Raw genomic sequence first — 20361 nt, 5'->3', positions numbered from 1 at the left:
TATGAGGCTTTCCTACTAATTTTTGTGTGCCTCCTTGCCAATGTTTTTAATTGTTAAGGAAATAAGATTTTTTCATGGATGTTACCAACTACTAATAATAAAGAATATACTATTGTTCAGACTGTGGGATGTTTTTAGTCGGTTTTTCTTTCTTTGTCTAGCTTTTAAAAGCAGATGATGGCTAAATAACACAACTATCACCTGAAAGCAGACTTAATTTCTTATCATGCTTCAACGAAAGGGAACCGACATATGACGTAAATGCATGTCCGTATGGCAGGAAGGGGTTAAATAAACTTTGCCTAAGCTTATAGTACAGGCAAATATCAAATTTTGTGATATATCTAATCAGAGAAATGTGCTCTTTTTCCATTTACGAGCCACTTCTCCCCCTCTCCCTGCCTCTTGAACTTGTCATCCACTTTGAAAAAACAGCTCAAGATAAGATTAACTGCCAGCACAGTGAGGTGTCAAGTTACACCTTCTATTATAAACTCAGGGAAGTACTAGGATGAGTGAGGAGCAGGGTGAGGAAACAGGCAGAGGGAGACACAGAAAGATTGTGTCAAGCTTTCACCTTGTCCAAAGTTAGATTCACATCTAGATTGCTTTGTACTCTTGTATAATTTCCTCCATGCTACTGCAGTTTCTACCAGTTTCTAGCTAAGGAATGAAGAGCAAGAGTCCCTATCTGTGCTGTGAGGTGTATCGAAGACATCATAGTAGCTAGTCTCCTTCCACCAGCTTTGAGTCTAATACAAATTAATAGCTAAAACCACAAACATCTGAAAAGCTTACTGCAACGTACAGTGTCCCTTTTAAAATACCAATGGTATCCAATAGGAAGTGCTACTATTATAGCTTAAAACTGTGTAACCAAAATGATAACATTTTCCACATTGATTACTGTAATCGCTATGGCATTGCTGGAATTTATATTTTTATTTAATAAACAAAACTTTTATTCTTGCATTCCTCAATCTCGTACAGTAGCTACATAGATGATCTACTGATGATTTGGTCACCTGTTACGGCAGCCATACCAGATCTTGCCAGTCTCCAAATCATATTTTCAAGTGATCCAGTCAATCTTAATTTTTTTCATTCTGATTGGTGGAAGCAACACCTTATTACAAAGAAATCATATAAAGTATTGACCTCCATGCTACATCAGGCCATCCCCCACATATGATTGAGAGTAGTCTGGTGAGTGTTAATTGTTCCATGGAAACAAATTATCAAAAATAAAGTGAAATGGACCTGTAAGATTATCTGAAATCGATGCTCACTAGATTGAAAAGTATTTTTAATAAACACAGTCATGCAGATATTTTATTGCTTAAAAAAGCTAATATAAAGACCTAAATCAATCTCTCAATCGTTTTTCAATTTCTTACTGTCTTCAATACAATGATATCAGTCTTCTCTGTATGTAACAGATTCTTATAAGGATAAAATTAAGCTGGAATTTTTTACCGCACATCGGATGCTGTCTATTCTATTGACTGCAGGAATATATAGGAAAACACCAGAAAACTGTGCCCACTAATGATCAGCTCTTAAGGACTACTTTTCATTAGAAACCAAATATTTTGCACTAATTCATGTGTCACCTTAAGTGGCATAATATCAAAGTCTTTTACTAATGTTTCAGCTCTGTATAGCAATGCATAAACACACTCCATTAAATTGCAATGGGTCACTGAGTATTTCATTTAATCCGCTTGTATGGATTATGTACAGCATGTATGTATTTACATTTAAACAGCACAGAGACATTAAAAGCAGCCACAGGGGAAAACCCAGCATCTTATTCTCTTGTTATACCACCATCTTTTATTTATAACGCCACAGTATGCTCATTACTACCAGACAGTAGTAATTTATGCGTTGCCGTTGCCAGCCGCTCTGAGATCGGCATTAAAAAGGTAATAAGAATCATAAAAATGATCACAGAATTGTAGAGTTTCCATAAAGACAACGCTGCAGATATTGGAATACTGATTTTTGACCAATTTATTGATACATATGTTTATATTCAGCATTTCCTAAATGGTTTCACTTTTATTGACAAATATGTTAGGTTTATGCAAAGTTTCAATATTTACAGTGTTGAACATGTTTTTTTTTTCAAGGCTTCTATAATTCGTCTTTGTATGCTGGATATCGCTTCTGGGCCAAATCCTGACTAATGGCTACCCATTCTTGTCCTATCAGTGCTTGGAGATTATCACAATTCCTGTGTTTTTGTTTGTCCGCTTTTTGAAGATTGATCACAGTTTCTCAATGGGATTGAGATTTGTGGAGTTTGCGGTTCATGGACTTATATGAATATAGCGCCATTAATTTTACACAGCGCTTTACAGACATTGCTTTCACTGTTCCCAGTGGGGCGCACAATCTAGATTCCCCATCAGTATGTCTTTTCTAGTGTGGGAGGAAACCAGAGGCATTGGGAGAACATACAAACTCCTTGGGGCAGGTGCACACGGTCAGTAAAGTAAGTTCAGTAAGTCTAATGTGCTAACCACTGAGCCACTATGCTTCTCTTGGAGGGTGTCCAGAACATTGTGAGCAAACCCACTCCCTTGGATGAAAAGCAACCCTGTACATGAATGGTTTCTGAATGCTCTTCTGTTGGTATGACACAAAGCTCATGGTAGCACTTGCTTTTTCTTCTCTGGACAATCATTCTTCCAGATGTCCACAACAGCATGAAGGGGGTTTCACCAGAGACAATAACTGTATGCCAGTCCCCTGATGTCCAATCCCTGTACTTTATGTAAAATGTCAGTCTGTTTTTGATACCAGAAAAATATATCTTTGTACAGTGTTAGTCAGTAGATGCAAAAATATTAAAGCTTGACAGTCATCAGTGGTTGATACATTTTAATAGTTAAAGGGAACCCGTCATATCATTTGTAGCATCTAAACTGTCTCCAGTGCGTTGATAGCGATGCAATGTACATCACTAACACTTTTTTTCATTATAATCGGCAGTGTAATCCTTATCGGAAAGCACTTTATATTATTATATCTTACCTGCTCATCTAGTCATAGAGGTGTGCTTCATCGCATTCAGTCAGGGTTTACCCTGCCCACTCAATTTGAATTCCTTGGTTTTCGCCGGCGTCACTGGAAATCCCGTGCTTGCTCAGTGTTTATTGCGTTGCCGTGCTTGTGCAGTGTGTATCGGGGAGCTGCACTTGGGGTTAATCTGCAGGATAATAGCGTTACTAACCTGTCCGGTGCCCACATGTAGTAAAATGCTGCACGGTGTGAGGTAGCGCTGTCATTCACATAGGGGATCACTCGCTTAGTAGCCAAATTATCACGTACGGCACGGGTTTTCCACAAAATCATACCTCCATGCGGTTTATTAGGTACCATAAACCCACAGCTGCAACATAAAGTTCATATCAGCAGCATAGCGTCCATGACAGATTTTCACTCTGTAAACCATGTGTTCCCACAGGTTGTACACTGTTCAATGCGCAGGCTCTTAAGCCTCACCACAGTTATATCCCCTTGCTGTCAGGGTTACCTCATGGCTGTTTCTCACTGCAGACGTTCATTCCCTCCTCTGGGAACTCTCAGGCAGTGCAGCCATTTAACACAGCAGTCAGGTGCTGTCAGGAAAGGAGACACATCTCCCAGCGGGACCTTCCACAACGGACAAACCAGGTCCCAGCATTCACCCCAAGTGACCTACCCTGGCCACCTTATATGGTCCGTAGCCACGCCCACCGGGTCACATTGCTATGACCTCATCACAGGTCCTTGAACCATTCTCACACTCTTTACACTATCATTCTTAACCACACCCCTGGGTGGATTTGTAGGTAATTAGTTCCACCCGTCTCCCCAGCTACCTGGAGACTTCTCCCGGACACATTGAAACAGCACCTCAGCAGTATCACTGCTGATCAACACACACATAAGTCTCCATCTCAAGGCCACCCACCTTGAGATACACAACGGTCACTCAGTACTCTGCCATTCATCCTCTCTCTTTGAACATCCACACAGCGCCCCCTAGTGGACACAGTGGTCACTACACCACAACGGAGAAAATAAATTTTATTCTCCCGGACAGCATTTGGTTTCAGTCACGAGGGCAGTGCTGGCTCAGGTTCAGTCACCGCTCTGAGTATATAGAGCAGCAGCTGTAACCGCACCTCCGGCCCTGACTGACACTCGCTCTGCATTAGGGCCGGCTACACATTGTGTGTATTTGTACAACACAAAAAAAACCGACAGAAAAAGGCAAAGTGGACATAATTTCACACAAAATCCCCAAAAATGGGCCTGACAAAACTGTTGGCATCCTCAACTTAGTATTTGGTTGCACAACCTTTGGAATACATTACTGCAATTAATCACTTCTTATAACCATCAACAAGCTTCTTACACATCACAACTGAAATTTTGGACCACGCTTCATTTGCAAACTGCTCGAAGTCTCTCATATTTGAAAGGTGCCTTCTCCCAACTGCAATTTTATGATCTCTCCGCAGATGTTCAATGGGGTTTAGATCCGGGCTCAATGTTGGGCACTTCAGAACTGTGAAAAGAATGGAGGATCCAGCTCAACAAAGTTGATATCATGATTAAGGGTGCTTGGTCACCAGAAACGCATCAATATCGCATTTTATCTACTGTTCACGCTGATGTATTTATCCTCTACTGAGCACATTTTCAGTGAATAAAAAAAAAGTTTTTTTTCACTACTTCGTTGAGCTGGATCCTCCATTCTTTTGATTGCTTCACGCCCTGACACAGCGTTTCCATCCTCCGAGCCTTTCAGGATGTCTGCTATGGTGAGCTGGACTTTGTTCTATTTAACTTCAGTGCTTTGTTTCCATCCATTTTTGGGTACTTCTTGAAGTATGCTTCCTGCTGGAAGACCCATGACCTAGGACGCAAACCCAGCTTTCTGACACTGCGCACTACATTGTGACTCAAAATCCTTTAGTAATCTTCAAATTTCTTGATGCCTTGCACAGAGTCAAGACACCCAGTACCAGAGGCAGCAAAACAACCCCAAAACATCTTTGAACCTCTACCATATGTGACTATAGGTACTGTGTTCTTTCCTTTGTAGGCCTCATTCTGTTTTCGGTAAACAGTAAAATGATATGCTGTACCAAAAAAAACTATCATGGTTTCATCTTTTCACAGGATGCTTTCCCAGAAGGATTTTGACTTACTCACATACATTTTGGCTGGCTGCTGTGTAGCTTTTTTTATGTCTCCTTGTCAGCAGTGGAGTCTTCCTGGGTCTTTTGCCACAGTGTTTCATTTCAATCAAATGTTGATGGATAGTTTGGGCTGACACTGATGTACCCTGAGACTGCAGGACAGCTTGAATTTCTTAGGAATTTGATTGGGGCTGCTTATCCACCATCAGGACTATCCTGCGTTGCAACTTTTCTTCAAATTTTTCTCTGCTGTCTATATTAACCCCTTTCTGACCGCTGACAGGATAGTATGTTAATGGTCAGACTCCCCTGCTTTCAGTGGGCTCCGGTGGTGAGCCCACCTCAAAGCCGCGACATATCAGCTGTTATAAACAGCTGGCATGCGCCCGCAATAGGCGTGAGCAGAATCGCGATTCGCCTGCACCTGTTAGCTAGTTAAATCCCGCTGTCAAAGCTGACAGCAGGCATTTAACTAGCGCTTCCAGCTGGCCGTCACGTGATAATTCGTGGGGACCAGAGCTTCTAAGGGCTTGTTCATGGAGTTAAATAAAGAAAAACATTGCATTGCTCTTTATGGCCTGGGGGGATGAATGCCAAGGGAGGGGGGCTGAGTGGTATGAAGCAAGTATTTTTGGGCCAAACTGTATCTTGATGGGGAATTCCATCAGAAATCAAAATGATATAATTTAGACATGATTTTCCCATATCTCACAGGAGACCATCCAACTTGAAGGAGCTGAAGCAGTTTTGCCTTGTGGAATGGGCAAAAATCCCAGTGGCAAGATGTGGAAAGCTCATAGAGACTTATCAAATGCAACTTGCAGCTGTAGCTGCCACAAAAGTAGGCTCTGCAAAGTACTGAATTTAAGGGGGTGAATAGTTATGCACACTGAAGTTTACAGTTATTTTGTCCTATTTGTTGTTTGCTTCACAAGAAAAGAAACCCAAATGTTCACATTTGTAGGCATGTTCAATGAAATTCCAGGTTGTGAGGTAGCAAAACATGAAAAATATCAAGGGGGTGAATATTTTCTCCAGCCATTGTATGTTTTCAAGGTTAAAAAATAAGTATATAAAAGTTAAAATCACCCCTTTTTGCCCCTTAAAAAATAATTAAAAGATAAAAAAAACACATATTTGGTATTGTTGTGTCTGAAAAAGTCTCATTAACAAAATATAAAATTACTTAAACTGTATGTCAAACTCCGAAAAGAAAAAAAAAAATCAAAATATCAGAATTACCAGTTTTTGGTCACTGCACTTCCCTAAAGAAATACAATACTAAACAATCAAATTTCAGAAATACACCTATAGGCCGGGGTCAGACTTGTGAGAAACTCGCATGAGTCTCGCACCTCAATGGCCGGCACTGCCACTAGGACTCAGGACCGGAGTGTGTGGCTGCATGTATATCTATGCAGTCGCACACTCAGGTCCTGAGTGCCGGCGGCAGTGCTGGGTATCGAGGTGCGACTTTCTCGCAAGTCTGGCCCGGCCATAAAGTATCAATACAAATGTCCGCTTGGTGTTCAAAAAACCTCACTCCATGGATGGAAAAATAAAAAACCTAACAGGTCTTAGAAAATGGTGACACAAAGAAAACTTTTTTAAAGTGTCTTTTTTAAACCACTAAAATATAAAGAAAGTTTAAGTTTGGTATTGCTGTAATCATATTGACCTAATGCATTTATACCACCCAATGAACACCACAAAAAGTCACAAAAACAATGGTGGAATTTTTTTTTCTTTTTAATTTTTTTTATTTTTAAGATTTTAACCCACTTATAATTTTCAAGTTCAAATTTCTTTCAGTCTCAGGGTTGAACATTGACAACTCTATGGAAATCAGAAGGTTGAGTGGAGGGTCTGGAAATTCTCATCATAGTGGTAGCTCCGTCCATGGTCCAAGATGTATAAATATGATACTTGGCTAAATCCAATCATTACTCCTTAAAACACTAATTTATACTGTTCATCACAAAACTGGTGCAGTTGTGTGACTTAAAGCCTCTGAGCTCACTTCATACAGTGGGGTGCAAGCTGTGTTACACAACCAACACCTGCATCTAACAACAGTGATCAATGATGGCTCCCATCTCTGTTTTACCATTTAGATACTGTTGTCAGTCTCTGACTGCGGAATTTAAATGGTTTCAAATGGCGCAGGTATCAGTTGCCCCACGCTCCCTCTGTCATTCCCCGCAATGCATGTGCAGGATGCCAGATGGATAGCATTGGGGGCCTTCTGAAGGCCCCTGTCACTGCCTTCTTGGTGCTCCTATGAATCCAAACCTTTAGAAAGTGGTTTAAAAAAGAAAAAAAATGTTTAAGAAAATTAAAAAAGTTTATTTGATATTCAACAACTGCAATCAAGCTTTTGCAATAACTGGCAATGAGTTTTACAATGCTCTCGAGGAATTTTGGCCCACTTATCTTTGCAGAATTGTTGTAATTCAGCCACATTGGAGGGTTTCCGAGTATTAACCACCTTTTTAAGGTTATGCCACAGCATCTTAATTGGATAATTTTGTTTTTTTTAAGCCACTGAGAGGTGGACTTGCTGGTGTGTTTTGGATAATTGTCCTGCTGCATAACCGAAGGGCGCTTCAGCTTGAGGTCACAAACAAATGGCCGGACATTCTTCTGAAGGATTTTTTGGTAGACAGCAGAATTCATGGTTCCATTTCCACAGCTAGTCTTCCAGGTCCTGAAGCAGCAAAACAGCCCCAGACCATCACAGTAGCACCACCATATTTACTGTTGGCATAATGATTATTTTCTGAAATGCTGTGTCACTTCTATTCCAGATGTAATGGGACATACAACTTCCAAAAAGTTCAACTTTTGTCTCGTCAGTCCAAAGAGTTTTCTCCCAAAAGTTTTGGGGATCATCAAAATGCTTTCTTGCAAAACTGAGACGAGCCTTTATCATCTTTAATTTTTGGCTATACTCTTATGGTGGATTCTTGAACACTAACCTTAAGTAATGCAAATGAGGCCTGCAGTTCTTTGGATGTTGTTGTGGGGTCTTTTGTGACCTCTTGGATGGGTAATTTTGGTTAGCCGGCCACTCCTGGGAAGGTTCACCAATGTTCCATGTTTTTGCTATTTGTGGATAATGGCTCTCACTGTGGTTCACTGGAGTCCCAAAGCTTTAGGTATGACGTTATAACCTTTTCCCGACTGGTAGATTGCAATTATGGTACTTTGTTTCTCATTTGTTCCAGAATTTCTTTGGATCGGGGCATTATGTCTAGCTTTTGAGGATCTTTTGGTCTCACTTTGTCAGGCAGGTCCAATTTAAGTAAATTCTTGATTGAGAATAGGTGTCGCAGTATTCAGGCCTGCATCTGGCTAGGGAATATGATCACAGTTTCCCAAAAATGTGATACACTACAGTTAGGGGGGGGGCAATCACTTTTTCAAGTAGGACCCTGTAAGTTTCCTTAATAATAAAGACCTTCATTTAAAAACTGCATTTTGTGGTTACTTGTATTATCTTTGTCTAATATTTACATTTGTTTGGTGATCTGAAGCAATTAAGTGTGACAAGCATGCACAAGAATAGGAAATCAGGAAGGGAGCAAACATTGTAGTCAACCCATTCCATAAATACTCGAGTAACCACCCTTCTCCCCCCCAGAAAGAAAAATCTAGTAAAAAGCAATTAAAACATTGTATAGTGCCTTGAAAAAGTATCCGTACTTTTTCCAAATTTTTTCACGGCCCCACAAACTTAAATGTATCTTATTTGGATTTTAAGTGAAATACCAACACAAAGTAGCAAGCATTCATGATTTGGAAAGGAAAGATACATGGTTTTCTAATTATTTTAAAAATATAAATCATTGTTGAGAGTAGAGCACAGGATAAATGTGAACCTAGTCTTAAATGCGACAAAAAAAATATTACTGTATGAACTTCAAAATGCTACCAATAAAAACTTCACCTCATCCCTCAAAAAACAAACCCCACAACTCCGGACCATGTCTATGGAAATATAGGGGATTTCCTCATCACTGATGGCTCAAAGACGGCTGGAAAAGCGACATGGTTCCCCCAAAATAAAATCCAGTAGAGTGCTGCATTCCCACTTTACATGGTAAAATACGTGGTTCCTTTCATAACTATTTCATCTAACTATGTACAGTGCCTACAAGTAGTATTCAACCCCCTGCAGATTTAGCAGGTTTGATAAGATGCAAATAAGTTAGAGCCTTCAAACTTCACACAAGAGCAGGATTTATTAACAGATGCATAAATCTTACAAACCAAAAAGTTATGTTGCTCAGTTAAATTTTAATAAATTTTAAACATAAAAGTGTGGGTCAATTATTATTCAACCCCTAGGTTTAATATTTTGTGGAATAACCCTTGTTTGCAATTACAGCTAATAATCGTCTTTTATAAGACCTGATCAGGCCGGCACAGGTCTCTGGAGTTATCTTGGCCCACTCCTCCATGCAGATCTTCTCCAAGTTATCTAGGTTCTTTGGGTGTCTCATGTGGACTTTAATCTTGAGCTCCTTCCACAAGTTTTCAATTGGGTTAAGGTCAGGAGACTGACTAGGCCACTCCAACACCTTGATTTTTTTGCCTCTTGAACCAGGCCTTGGCTTTCTTGGCTGTGTGCTTTGGGTCGTTGTCTTGTTGGAAGATGAAATGACGACCCATCTTAAGATCCTTGATGGAGGAGCGGAGGTTCTTGGCCAAAATCTCCAGGTAGGCCGTGCTATCCATCTTCCCATGGATGCGGACCAGATGGCCAGGCCCCTTGGCTGAGAAACAGCCCAACAGAATGATGCTGCCACCACGATGCTTGACTGTAGGGATGGTATTCTTGGGGTCGTATGCAGTGCCATCCAGTCTCCAAACGTCACGTGTGTGGTTGGCACCAAAGATCTCGATCTTGGTCTCATCAGACCAGAGAACCTTGAACCAGTCTGTCTCAGAGTCCTCCAAGTGATCATGAGCAAACTGTAGACGAGCCTTGACATGACGCTTTGAAAGTAAAGGTACCTTACTGGCTCGTCTGGAACGGAGACCATTGCGGTGGAGTACGTTACTTATGGTATTGACTGAAACCAATGTCCCCACTGCCATGAGATCTTCCCGGAGCTCCTTCCTTGTTGTCCTTGGGTTAGCCTTGACTCTTCGGACAAGCCTGGCCTCGGCACGGGAGGAAACTTTCAAAGGCTGTCCAGGCCGTGGAAGGCTAACAGTAGTTCCATAAGCCTTCCACTTCTGGATGATGCTCCCAACAGTGGAGACAGGTAGGCCCAACTCCTTGGAAAGGGTTTTGCACCCCTTGCCAGCCTTGTGACCCTCCACGATCTTGTCTCTGATGGCCTTGGAATGCTCCTTTGTCTTTCCCATGTTGACCATGTATGAGTGCTGTTCACAAGTTTGGGGAGGGTCTTAAATAGTCAGAAAAGGCTGGAAAAAGAGATAATTAATCCAAACATGTGAAGCTCATTGTTCTTTGTGCCTGAAATACTTCTTAATACTTTAGGGGAACCAAACAGAATTCTGGTGGTTTGAGGGGTTGAATAATAAATGACCCTCTGAATAAACTTTTCACAATTTAAAAAAAAATTAAACAAAGAAATAACATTCTTTTTTGCTGCAGTGCATTTCACACTTCCAGGCTGATCTACAGTCCAAATGTCACAATGCCAAGTTAATTCCGAATGTGTAAACCTGCTAAATCTGCAGGGGGTTGAATACTACTTGTAGGCACTGTATATGTGTTGGAAAAATAAAAAAAAGTTAAAAGAAAAAAAAAAAAAGAAAACGTATAAAGAAAAAAAAGTGAGGTAAGTACAAAAATTAAAAATTACTTAATAAGCAAATAGATAACTGATTTGCTATTGCATTCATTTGTTAAAACAAATTCAACCATGACCTTACTTGTCTGCTTGTGCTATATCATCACCTCATATTTGCTGTGTGTTTCCTTTTTTCAGCACACGTGGATCCCCGGGGATTGTCTCCTAGACACATAAAAAGTGATAGCGATGACGACGACCTGCCAAATGTGACCTTAGATAGCGTCAATGAAACTGGATCAACAGCTCTTTCCATAGCACGGGCAGTACAAAAGTGAGTATCATATTTTTGGAGCGAGACATTGATGACCATATTTTCTGTGCCTCTAGGAATTGGAGACTCTACTGACCCAAGGGGTAACTGTAATGGGAATTGATAGTCTCTGAATAAGAAATTTAAAGTGAAACTGAAAATATTTTCTTTTCTCGTTGATGAACTTTTAAAATAGTTTGTGTGGTTGTATGAGAAGGTTCCCTTTATATTGAAAAGAGTCTCACAATGACAGTCCACTTTAAAAAAGAAACTGATGCAGAAATCATCTGATCTCTTTAGGTCCAGCTTTCTTCTGTGCAACTGTTTGCAAAACCGAGCACCAATTTTAGGTTTACTATTGCCAAACAGAAACGTTACGTTACATTCAGACCCTGTAATGCGGGTACATGTCAGGCCTCCCACGACAGACGCCACTTTTATGAAGCAATCACCGTAGTCCCCCCATACTGCGTAACAGCGAGTTCCCCAACATAAGACTTCCCCGCAGTTTCCTTACATAGTATTATGTCCCGCAGTTCTACATAAAGTATGATACCCCTGCAGCCCCCCACACAGTATCATGCTTCCACAGTCCCCCACTAAGTAAAATGCCCTAGTAGAACCACCACTCACTGTACCCCCATACAGTATAATACCCCCCACAGTCGCGCTAACAAAGTAAAATGCCTTTACAGCACCCCCACACACAAAACAGCCACAGCAATCACACACAGCATAATGCCTGAATAGCACCCTCACAAAGTATAATGCCCTCATAGCCCCCTGATGGTAGAATACCCTAATAACACTGCACACAGTTTATACTGTGTGTACTATGTACTATAATGATAAACATTATACTATAATGTCCTCACATCCCACACATAGTATGATGCCCCTTCAGGCCCCCTACACCGTATAATACCCTCACAGCAAATGTAAAAAGGTTTGTTGTGTTGAAACTAGCTCACAAATGCCAGTTTTAATCATTGCAAATCTAAGAACAGAGCCGTCATGCTCACACTCCCAATTATGGCATTGAAGACATTTACACCCCTCAACATTGAAATTGCAAGGAAAAGTCGTGGAGTTCTGAAAATCACAGGATCGATAGACATGTTAATAATATGCAAATTATGACGTTTCAGTCAAATTTGCATTTCCTTCACTTTAGGAGTCCCGTGGACGGTTCTATTCAGTGACTGACGGTCTTCCCTCTGTGACTGAGCACACAGAGATAGCTGGAAAGCATGAAGTAGAAGTAGGGCCACACACTGGACTCAGGTCTACAAGCACCAGGGATTTCAGTGAATAAAATATAAGCTGGGGCACGTTCACACGTTCAATATTTGGTCAGTTTTTTTACCTCAGGATTTGTAAGATAAAACCAGGAGTGGAACAGTCAGAGGAAAAGTATATTAGAAACATGTCACCACTTCTGTATTTATCACTCACTCCTGGTTTTGGCTTACAAATACTGAGGTAAAAAACTGATCAAATACTGAACGTGTGAACATGATAAGAGAATAAACCGTAGCACTACTGTGAAGGAGCTCAAGTAGGTTCCCAAGCCAGTAAGATAGAGGTAAGAAACTTGGCACTCAACTTATGATAAGGAAATCCAGATTTTTACTTAGGCTATGTGCACACACCGCAGATTCACCTGCGGGTTTTTTCCCGCGGAACTGCAGGTAAAACCGCAGGTAAAGTGACCTGCGGTTTGGCCTGCGGTTTTGCCCTGCAGTTTCACACCTCTACTATGTTAAAGGTGTGAAACCGCAGCAGAATCCGCACAAACAATTGACATGCTGCGGAAAAAAACCCGCAGCTTTTCTGCAGGTAAAAAACCGCAGCGTGAGCACTGTGGTTTTGAAAACCCAAAGTACCATGTCTGCGGAACTGCTGCAGTTCTGCAGGGCCAAAACCGCAGCAGAACCGCAGCAAAAACAGCAGCGTGTGCACATGGCCTTAGGCAGTCACAAAAACAAAGGACGTTTCGGTCCCAATTGGACCTTCATCAGCCTGACAATAATATATATAAAAATTAAACAAATAAATCTTTAGAAACAGAACGCAAAATCCATCAAGGGTAAGAAGGAAAAACAACGGAACAAATGCCATTATGATATATAGTGAGATAAGAAGGTCTTTTAGCATAAAATTGGGAAGATAAGAGAATAAGAAAAATAAGAAGGAATGACGGCGATGGGTTCAGGTACCTACCCGACTGCTGTAGGAATGAGTAAGTATGGATACAGGGCTATATGTGCCTGTAGGTGAAGATGGCGTAGCAGCAACTGTAATTAGAGTTTAGTTCTGCAATTGATGAGTAAATATGAATGAAAAATTAGGCTGTTGAATGGTGGTAGTGTCCCTTTAGACATAAATATAGGCGCATACCTGCAACTATGAGAAGGAGACGTGTGAACATGGCCTTATCCTGAATCTTTTCCATCAATCCTATATCTCATTCTGCTCCACTTCTCTTCCATTATACAATGCTGTCCACAGATCGGACTGCATGTACAACATGAAAGGTTCCATTGAACATGTCTATCAATCCTTTGATTTCCATAATTTAGTGACTTGTAACTTCTCGGTGTTGCATTTTTAAAGTTGAGTGTATTTTGCAACTTTAAATGTTTCGGAAGTGATTCAAGAGAATTCTCACTTACTAATTGCATGACTTCTGGTTAGAATTCAATCTTACCGTTAGATGATGAACAATATGCAGTGAAATGGCAGCATTGCATCTCAGACAAATGGATGACAGCCTTTATTACTTTAGTTTGGTAAAAAATGGAGAGTATTTAATATTCATAGGAGCAGATGCAAGGAGCACCTGGTTAAAGACTTTTCTGTACAACAAGTGCTCCCCCTAGTGACTACATGTGTTTATCACACTATTCTTACCGATATGATAATTAGTGCATCTCTGCTGAATTTTAAGTTATTAACTCCTCTCAGAAAAATATTTTAAGTGAAAATACCTTCAATAATTTATTTGTCCTCAATTTTTTGAGGAAGCTGGATGTCAAATGTGGCCAGCGTCAGGCTGTAGTGTCAAAGTCCACCAGTGACATGGACTCTGGGGCCCACTGTTCAGCTACATGCAATATTAGCTAAGCGGGCTAAGCGTCACTCTGTTTGAAGCCTTTATAGACTGCGCAATTGCGACGCGCCTGCGCAGTCTGGCTCCAGACAGAATGAGGCATCCAGCGGTGAGGAGTGTGTATTGCGTCGGAGATGGCGGTACACGAACACACTGCATACTGCTATTTCTGGCTCCATACTTACTTGCTTACCTGACCAGGAGGAGCGTTGCCGTGGCGCTTTTCTTCGGCCGGAGACCGGGCCAGGAGTGCGTCTGGAATCGCGCATGTGCATAGCGTGATCCGGCCCCATTTTATTGAAGACACATTTGCAGTGTGTCTTCAGCAATATGGCGCAGGACAGCGCTATGGGCATGTGCGTACTCCGGCGCCAGACTCCTCCCCCGGCCTCCATCAGAACGTGACAGGCAGCGCTGGAGCACAGGAAAGAAGGGTGAGTATAAATTTTTTTTTTGTATGTGTGTAGTTTAATAGGGGTGAGGGGGACCATGCATACCAGGATAGGGGGGTGAGAGGACCATGCATACCAGGATATGGGAGTGAGAGGACCATGCATACCAGGATTGGGGGGTGAGGGGTCCATGCATACCAGGATATGGGAGTGAGAGGACCATGCATACCAGGATAGGGGGGTGAGAGGACCATGCATACCAGGATATGGGAGTGAGAGGACCATGCATACCAGGATTGGGGGGTGAGGGGTCCATGCATACCAGGTTAGGGGGAGTGAGGGGACCATGCATACCAGGATGAGGAATAGGGTGCCATGCTTACCAGGATTGGGGGAGTGAGGGTACCATGTATATAAGGATAGGGATGAGGGGTGCCATGCACACCAGGATAGGAGGGGGGCAGCACATACCAGGATGGGAGACCATATACCAATAAAAATGCTCGCCACCTGGGCGTAGAACGGGTTCATAGCTAGTATAATAATAACCTGGGTAGTTTGTTAAATGAATAAGATGCTGCCCTAGTCTGTAAATAATGCATTGTGTACCATTGTGCCAAGCAGTGCTCATGTGGGGGCCCCAGTCTTGCACAGGCACCCACCAGGGAGCTCGCTTGTTATCCTTTTGGCCACTCTGACGCTGAATAAGGCAGCTCCTGCAGTACTTATCACATTTATCACAAAGATTTTCCAGTTTCCTAAAAACAAATATTAAAAACAAATTTTGACATAAATAATTTTTTTATTGTTAAATTTTAGAAGAAAGTCAACTTTAAACATGCGGAATGCAATGTTGCTTTTGTTTTACTTATGAAATGGTAGGCCAGCAGTATCTTTACATGACTAGTTCATTCTTTCCTTACTGATGAATCAGTGTTTGAACTGATATACAACTGAGGTTGTAGCTCTGAACCTCTGTCACTCCAGCTCTATTTCCCCCAGAGTACCACCTCTCTCTGCTTGACTGGCAGCCTCTGTGCTGTGTGACTTCAGGACTTCAGGTAGTCTTTCCATCAGTGAAGCAGGAGGAGTCGACACTGGGCAAGGAATAGAGCTGGAGTGACAGAAGCTTTACATCTACAAATAGTTCTCCAGCCTCATTTACATATCAATTCAAACGCTGATTTCTCAGTAGCAGAGGAACAGACTGGCCATGTACAGGTATTTCAGGACTTCGCTTTGGAAGAGCTACATTCACATTATAAATAGTTTAGGGGTAAAACTCTGCTAAAAGATTCCATTTAATATCTGCTAATTCCTGGAAGAACACGTATGAGAACTATAACTTTTTAAAAATTTTTTCAAGAGCTTGCTTAGGTATGAATACATAATTTACCTTTGCATTGGTAACTGCAAGTAATATACTGTAGATATGAATTGTTATATATAATATCGGTTCTCATTAGATCTGAGGAGAGAGAACGGTAATTTATCCTAAATGAAATGCCATACAATGGACATAACAGTGTTTGCTGCAGGTATTGGAGAAACAGAGCCCAGCTTTAGAAATGATGACACTGTGACTCTTTGGCATGCTCGGCTGGGAACAGAAGGTTCTATTGGCATCGTGTCCTCAGAATCTGATAATGTGAAGGTTTTTTTTGCCAAGAGAAGCAGGAGACCAAAGATATAATCTGGTATCTAATAACAATACAAATGGGTGATCTCTCTTAACCCTTGAAGGACACATTTTGTTTATGCACTTTTGTGTTTTCCTCCCCTTTTTCCAAGAGCTCTAACATTTTTATTTTTCCTTCAACTTATGAATGCTTGCATTTTGCGATACAAGTTGTAGTTTTTAATAACACCATTTATTTTACCATATGCAGTGGCTTGGTAAAGTATTCACCCCCTTGGCTTTTTGCTTATTTTGTTACATTAAACCCTGTGTTTAAATATTTTTGTAATTAGATTTGTGTGTGATGCATTAGCACTAAATAGTCTAAGTTGGTTAAGACAGGTGAGAAAAATATAGGCTTAATTTAAATTTATGGGATCAAATAACTAATAACTGGCATGTCCATATTTCACCTCTTTGCAATGAAGCCCTTAAAAATTTCAGGTGCAAGCAATTACCTTCAAAAGCACATGCTTAGTGAAAGGAAGTCCACCTGTGTACAATCTAAGAGTCACATGGTCTGTCAGTATATACACACCTTTTCTGAAAGGCCACAGAGGCTGCAACACCATTATGCAAGAGGCACCACTAACCAAATGCCATGAAGACCAAGGAGATCTCCAAGTCAGGGACAAAGTTGTTGAGAAGTTCAAGTCAGGGTTGGGTTATAAATAAATATAAAAATATTCCAATCTGTGATGATCCCCCAGAGCATTATCAACTATATTATCTTTATCACCAAATAGAACACGGTACCACAGCAAACCTGCCAAGAGAGGGCCACCCACCAAAACGCTCAGTTCAGGCAAGGAGGGAATTTATCTGGGAGGCAGGACAGAGACCAAAGGTAACCCTGAAGGAGCTGCAGAGTTCCCAAGGGGAGACTAGAGCATCTGTCCATACAACCACAATAAGCCGTACACTCCGTAGAGGTGGCCTTTAAGGAAGAGTGGGCAGAAAAAAGACCTTTACTTACTTGCAAAAATTGTAAGGCTCATTTTGATTTTGCCAAAAGACATGTGGGAGACTCCTCAAATGTATGAAGTAAAGTGCTGTGTTCAAATAAGACTAAAATTGAACTTTTTGTCCACCAAGGTAAAAGCTATATTTGGCCCCAAATCAAGACAGCTCATCACGCCAAGAACACCATCACCACAGTGAAATATGGTGGTGGCATAATCATGCTGTGGAGATGGGTTTTTTTGGCAGCATGGACAGGGAAATGGTCCGAGTCAAGGGAAAGATGGATGGTGCAAGATACAGGGATATTCTTGAGCAAAACCTGCTTCATTCTGTCAGTGATTTGAGACTGGGACAGAAGTTCACCTTTCAACAAGACATTGACCCAAAGCATATTGCTAAAACAACACTCGAGTGTTTCAAAGGGAAACATGTAAAGCCCAGACCTCAATCCAATTGAAAATCTGTGGTCAGACTTTTGAAGATTGCTGTTCATCAGAGGAAACCATCTAACTTGAACGAGCTGGAGCAGTTTCCTTGAGGAATGGGCAAAAATTCCAGTGGCAAGATGTGGAAAACTCATAAAGACTTATCCAAAGCAACTTGCAGCTGTAGTTGCCACAAAAGGAGGCTCTACAAAGTACTGACTTTAGGAGCGTGAATAGTTAAGAATACTGAAGATTTCAGTTATTTTGTCCTATTTGTTGCTTGCTTCACAAAAAAAAGAAAACCAAATGTTCACCGCTGTAGGTATATTATTTACATGAACTGATGCAAAACCTAAAAAAAACAGTAATTTAATGAAAGCCACTGTAGTGTACTGAAGAAAAGGAAAACAATTCCAAGTGGTGTCAAATGCTTAGAAAATTCCAAAATTCTTCCTTTGTTTTTTGGGTTATGAGCAGTGGTGGGATTCAAATTTTTAACAACAGGTTCTGTGTTTATGTGTAAAAAAAACCACACCCATTTTAAGCCACAACCATTTTAAGCCACACCTTTTCCGCAAACATATACAAGTAGGGGCGCAGTCAAACAGTTGAAAAAAAATAAATTGGAATGAGATCAGAACAGTGCACATTCTGGCCAGCGGCTCTCCTGACCCGAGTGTGACAGCTGCATATATTTCTATGTAGCTGTCTCACTTGACTGACCGGCTGGCCAGGCTGTGCACTACATTCCGATATTAACAGTTACCATTAAACACTAGATCACACATATAACCAGCAGCTTTTGTTCTGGCCAAAATAATTTTTAAGCTGATACCACGACACGGGAGACTCTTTCGGCCGGGCCCTACTCTTTTCTAAACTAATAAAAATAAATATATATTTATGTATTTTTCTTTAAGGGAATGAGTCACAAACATTTACATGTAATACCACATACAAGGGACAAATACCGTCACACCATGACCAGACTACATATTACCACCACATAGTCACCGAATAATACCACATACAAAGAACAAATAACGCCGCACCATGACCAGACCACATATTACCACCACATAGTCACCGAATAATACCAGATACAAGGAACAAATACCGCCACACCATGACCAGACCACATATTACCACCACATAGTGACTGAATAATACCACATATAAGGAATAAATAGCGCCACACCATAACCAGACCACATATTACCACCAGATAGTGACGGAATACTACAATACTGATCATTAATTTAAAACACAATACTAAGTGCAATTGTATACAGGAACTCTGTATTTACTGTCAGTGTACAGGTAACACACTGACTCACCAGTGACGTCTCTAGCTGAAGTCCTTCATCTTTGCTTTTCTTTTTCATCCAGCACAGACCGCCATCACTTCTTCCAGCCAGGACTCATCTCTGCATGAAATAACACAGTTACCTAGAGCACCACTTCCAGAGCACATTCCCCACTTCCCTTTCCTCTACACTACACATCTGAATACAGACGTGCACCCACCATTAATACATAATTGGTTATTATGCAACCCACCATTCCAAATATAAATTATAATCCACCACTGTGCACCCACTAACTATAAATGCCACTTTCCCCATTTAATATATAAATTAGCACCTGTACTCTTTCCCCCAATTCATTACCAGGCACTTCAACCTCAACGCCCCCCACTATGTACCTCCCGCTCTAACCCTAACCCCAATTCATTATATTTACATGCCCTTCCACCTCAATTCATTGTATTGTCTTTCTCCCCCACCCTCTATTCATTATCAACTGCTCTACCCCACATTCAATACATCACTTACTCCCCCACACTCAAAATTCTTTATTTGTTCTCCAGATAGATCATTTGCTCTCCTCACCCCCTCACCTTGAATTAAATTGCTGTGCCCCGTCACTCACACTGAATTCATCATTTGCAGTCCCCCGTCCTCTTCCCCCACATCATCATTTGCAGTCCCCCCACTTGAATTTGAAGTCCCCTTCATCCTTTGCATTCCCCTATCACCCCTCACTTCATCTGCAGTACCCTTTCATCATTTGCAGCCCCCTATCCCCCTTCCATTTCATCATGTGCAGTCCCCTTTACCCCCATTTCATCATGTGCTGTCTCCCTTACCCCCTACTTCATCATGTGCAGCCCCACTCCCCCATCATCATGTGCAGTCACTCTTACCCCCACATTATGTGCAGTCCCCTTTATCCAATTCATGTGCAGTCCCCCTTACCCCCCAATTCATCCTGTGCAGTCCCTCTTACCCCTCACTTCATACTGTGCAGTCCCCCTTACCCTCCACTTCATCATATGCAGTCCCCCTTCATCACATGCAATCCCCCTTAACCCCCATCATCAAGTGCAGCCGCACTCCACCATATACAGCCCCACTCCCCCTTCATCTTGTGCTGCCCCACTAACCCAACTCCATCATGTACAGCCCCACTCCCCCCACTCAATCATGTACAGCCCCACTCCCCCTTC

The 20361-nt window shown here is 41.4% G+C and overlaps 1 protein-coding gene across 2 annotated transcripts in view; it reads left to right on the top strand.

The window, feature by feature from the left end:
* KLF12 (KLF transcription factor 12) overlaps positions 1–20361 on the top strand; it is a 330400-nt gene that overhangs the window by 279570 nt on the left and 30469 nt on the right. For both annotated transcript variants that reach the window (XM_073580385.1, XM_073580384.1), the window contains exon 4: positions 11168–11303. In XM_073580385.1, coding sequence (XP_073436486.1) covers positions 11168–11303 — 136 coding nt within the window. The remainder of the gene's footprint in view (positions 1–11167; positions 11304–20361) is intronic.

This window comes from Dendrobates tinctorius, unplaced genomic scaffold (assembly GCF_039654945.1).
Source record: "Dendrobates tinctorius isolate UK_male_01 unplaced genomic scaffold, ASM3965494v1 ptg000064l, whole genome shotgun sequence".
Taxonomy (NCBI): Eukaryota; Metazoa; Chordata; class Amphibia; order Anura; family Dendrobatidae; genus Dendrobates; species Dendrobates tinctorius.
The sequence above is the reverse complement of the archived record's forward strand: the minus strand, read 5'-3'. Positions and strand labels throughout refer to the sequence as shown.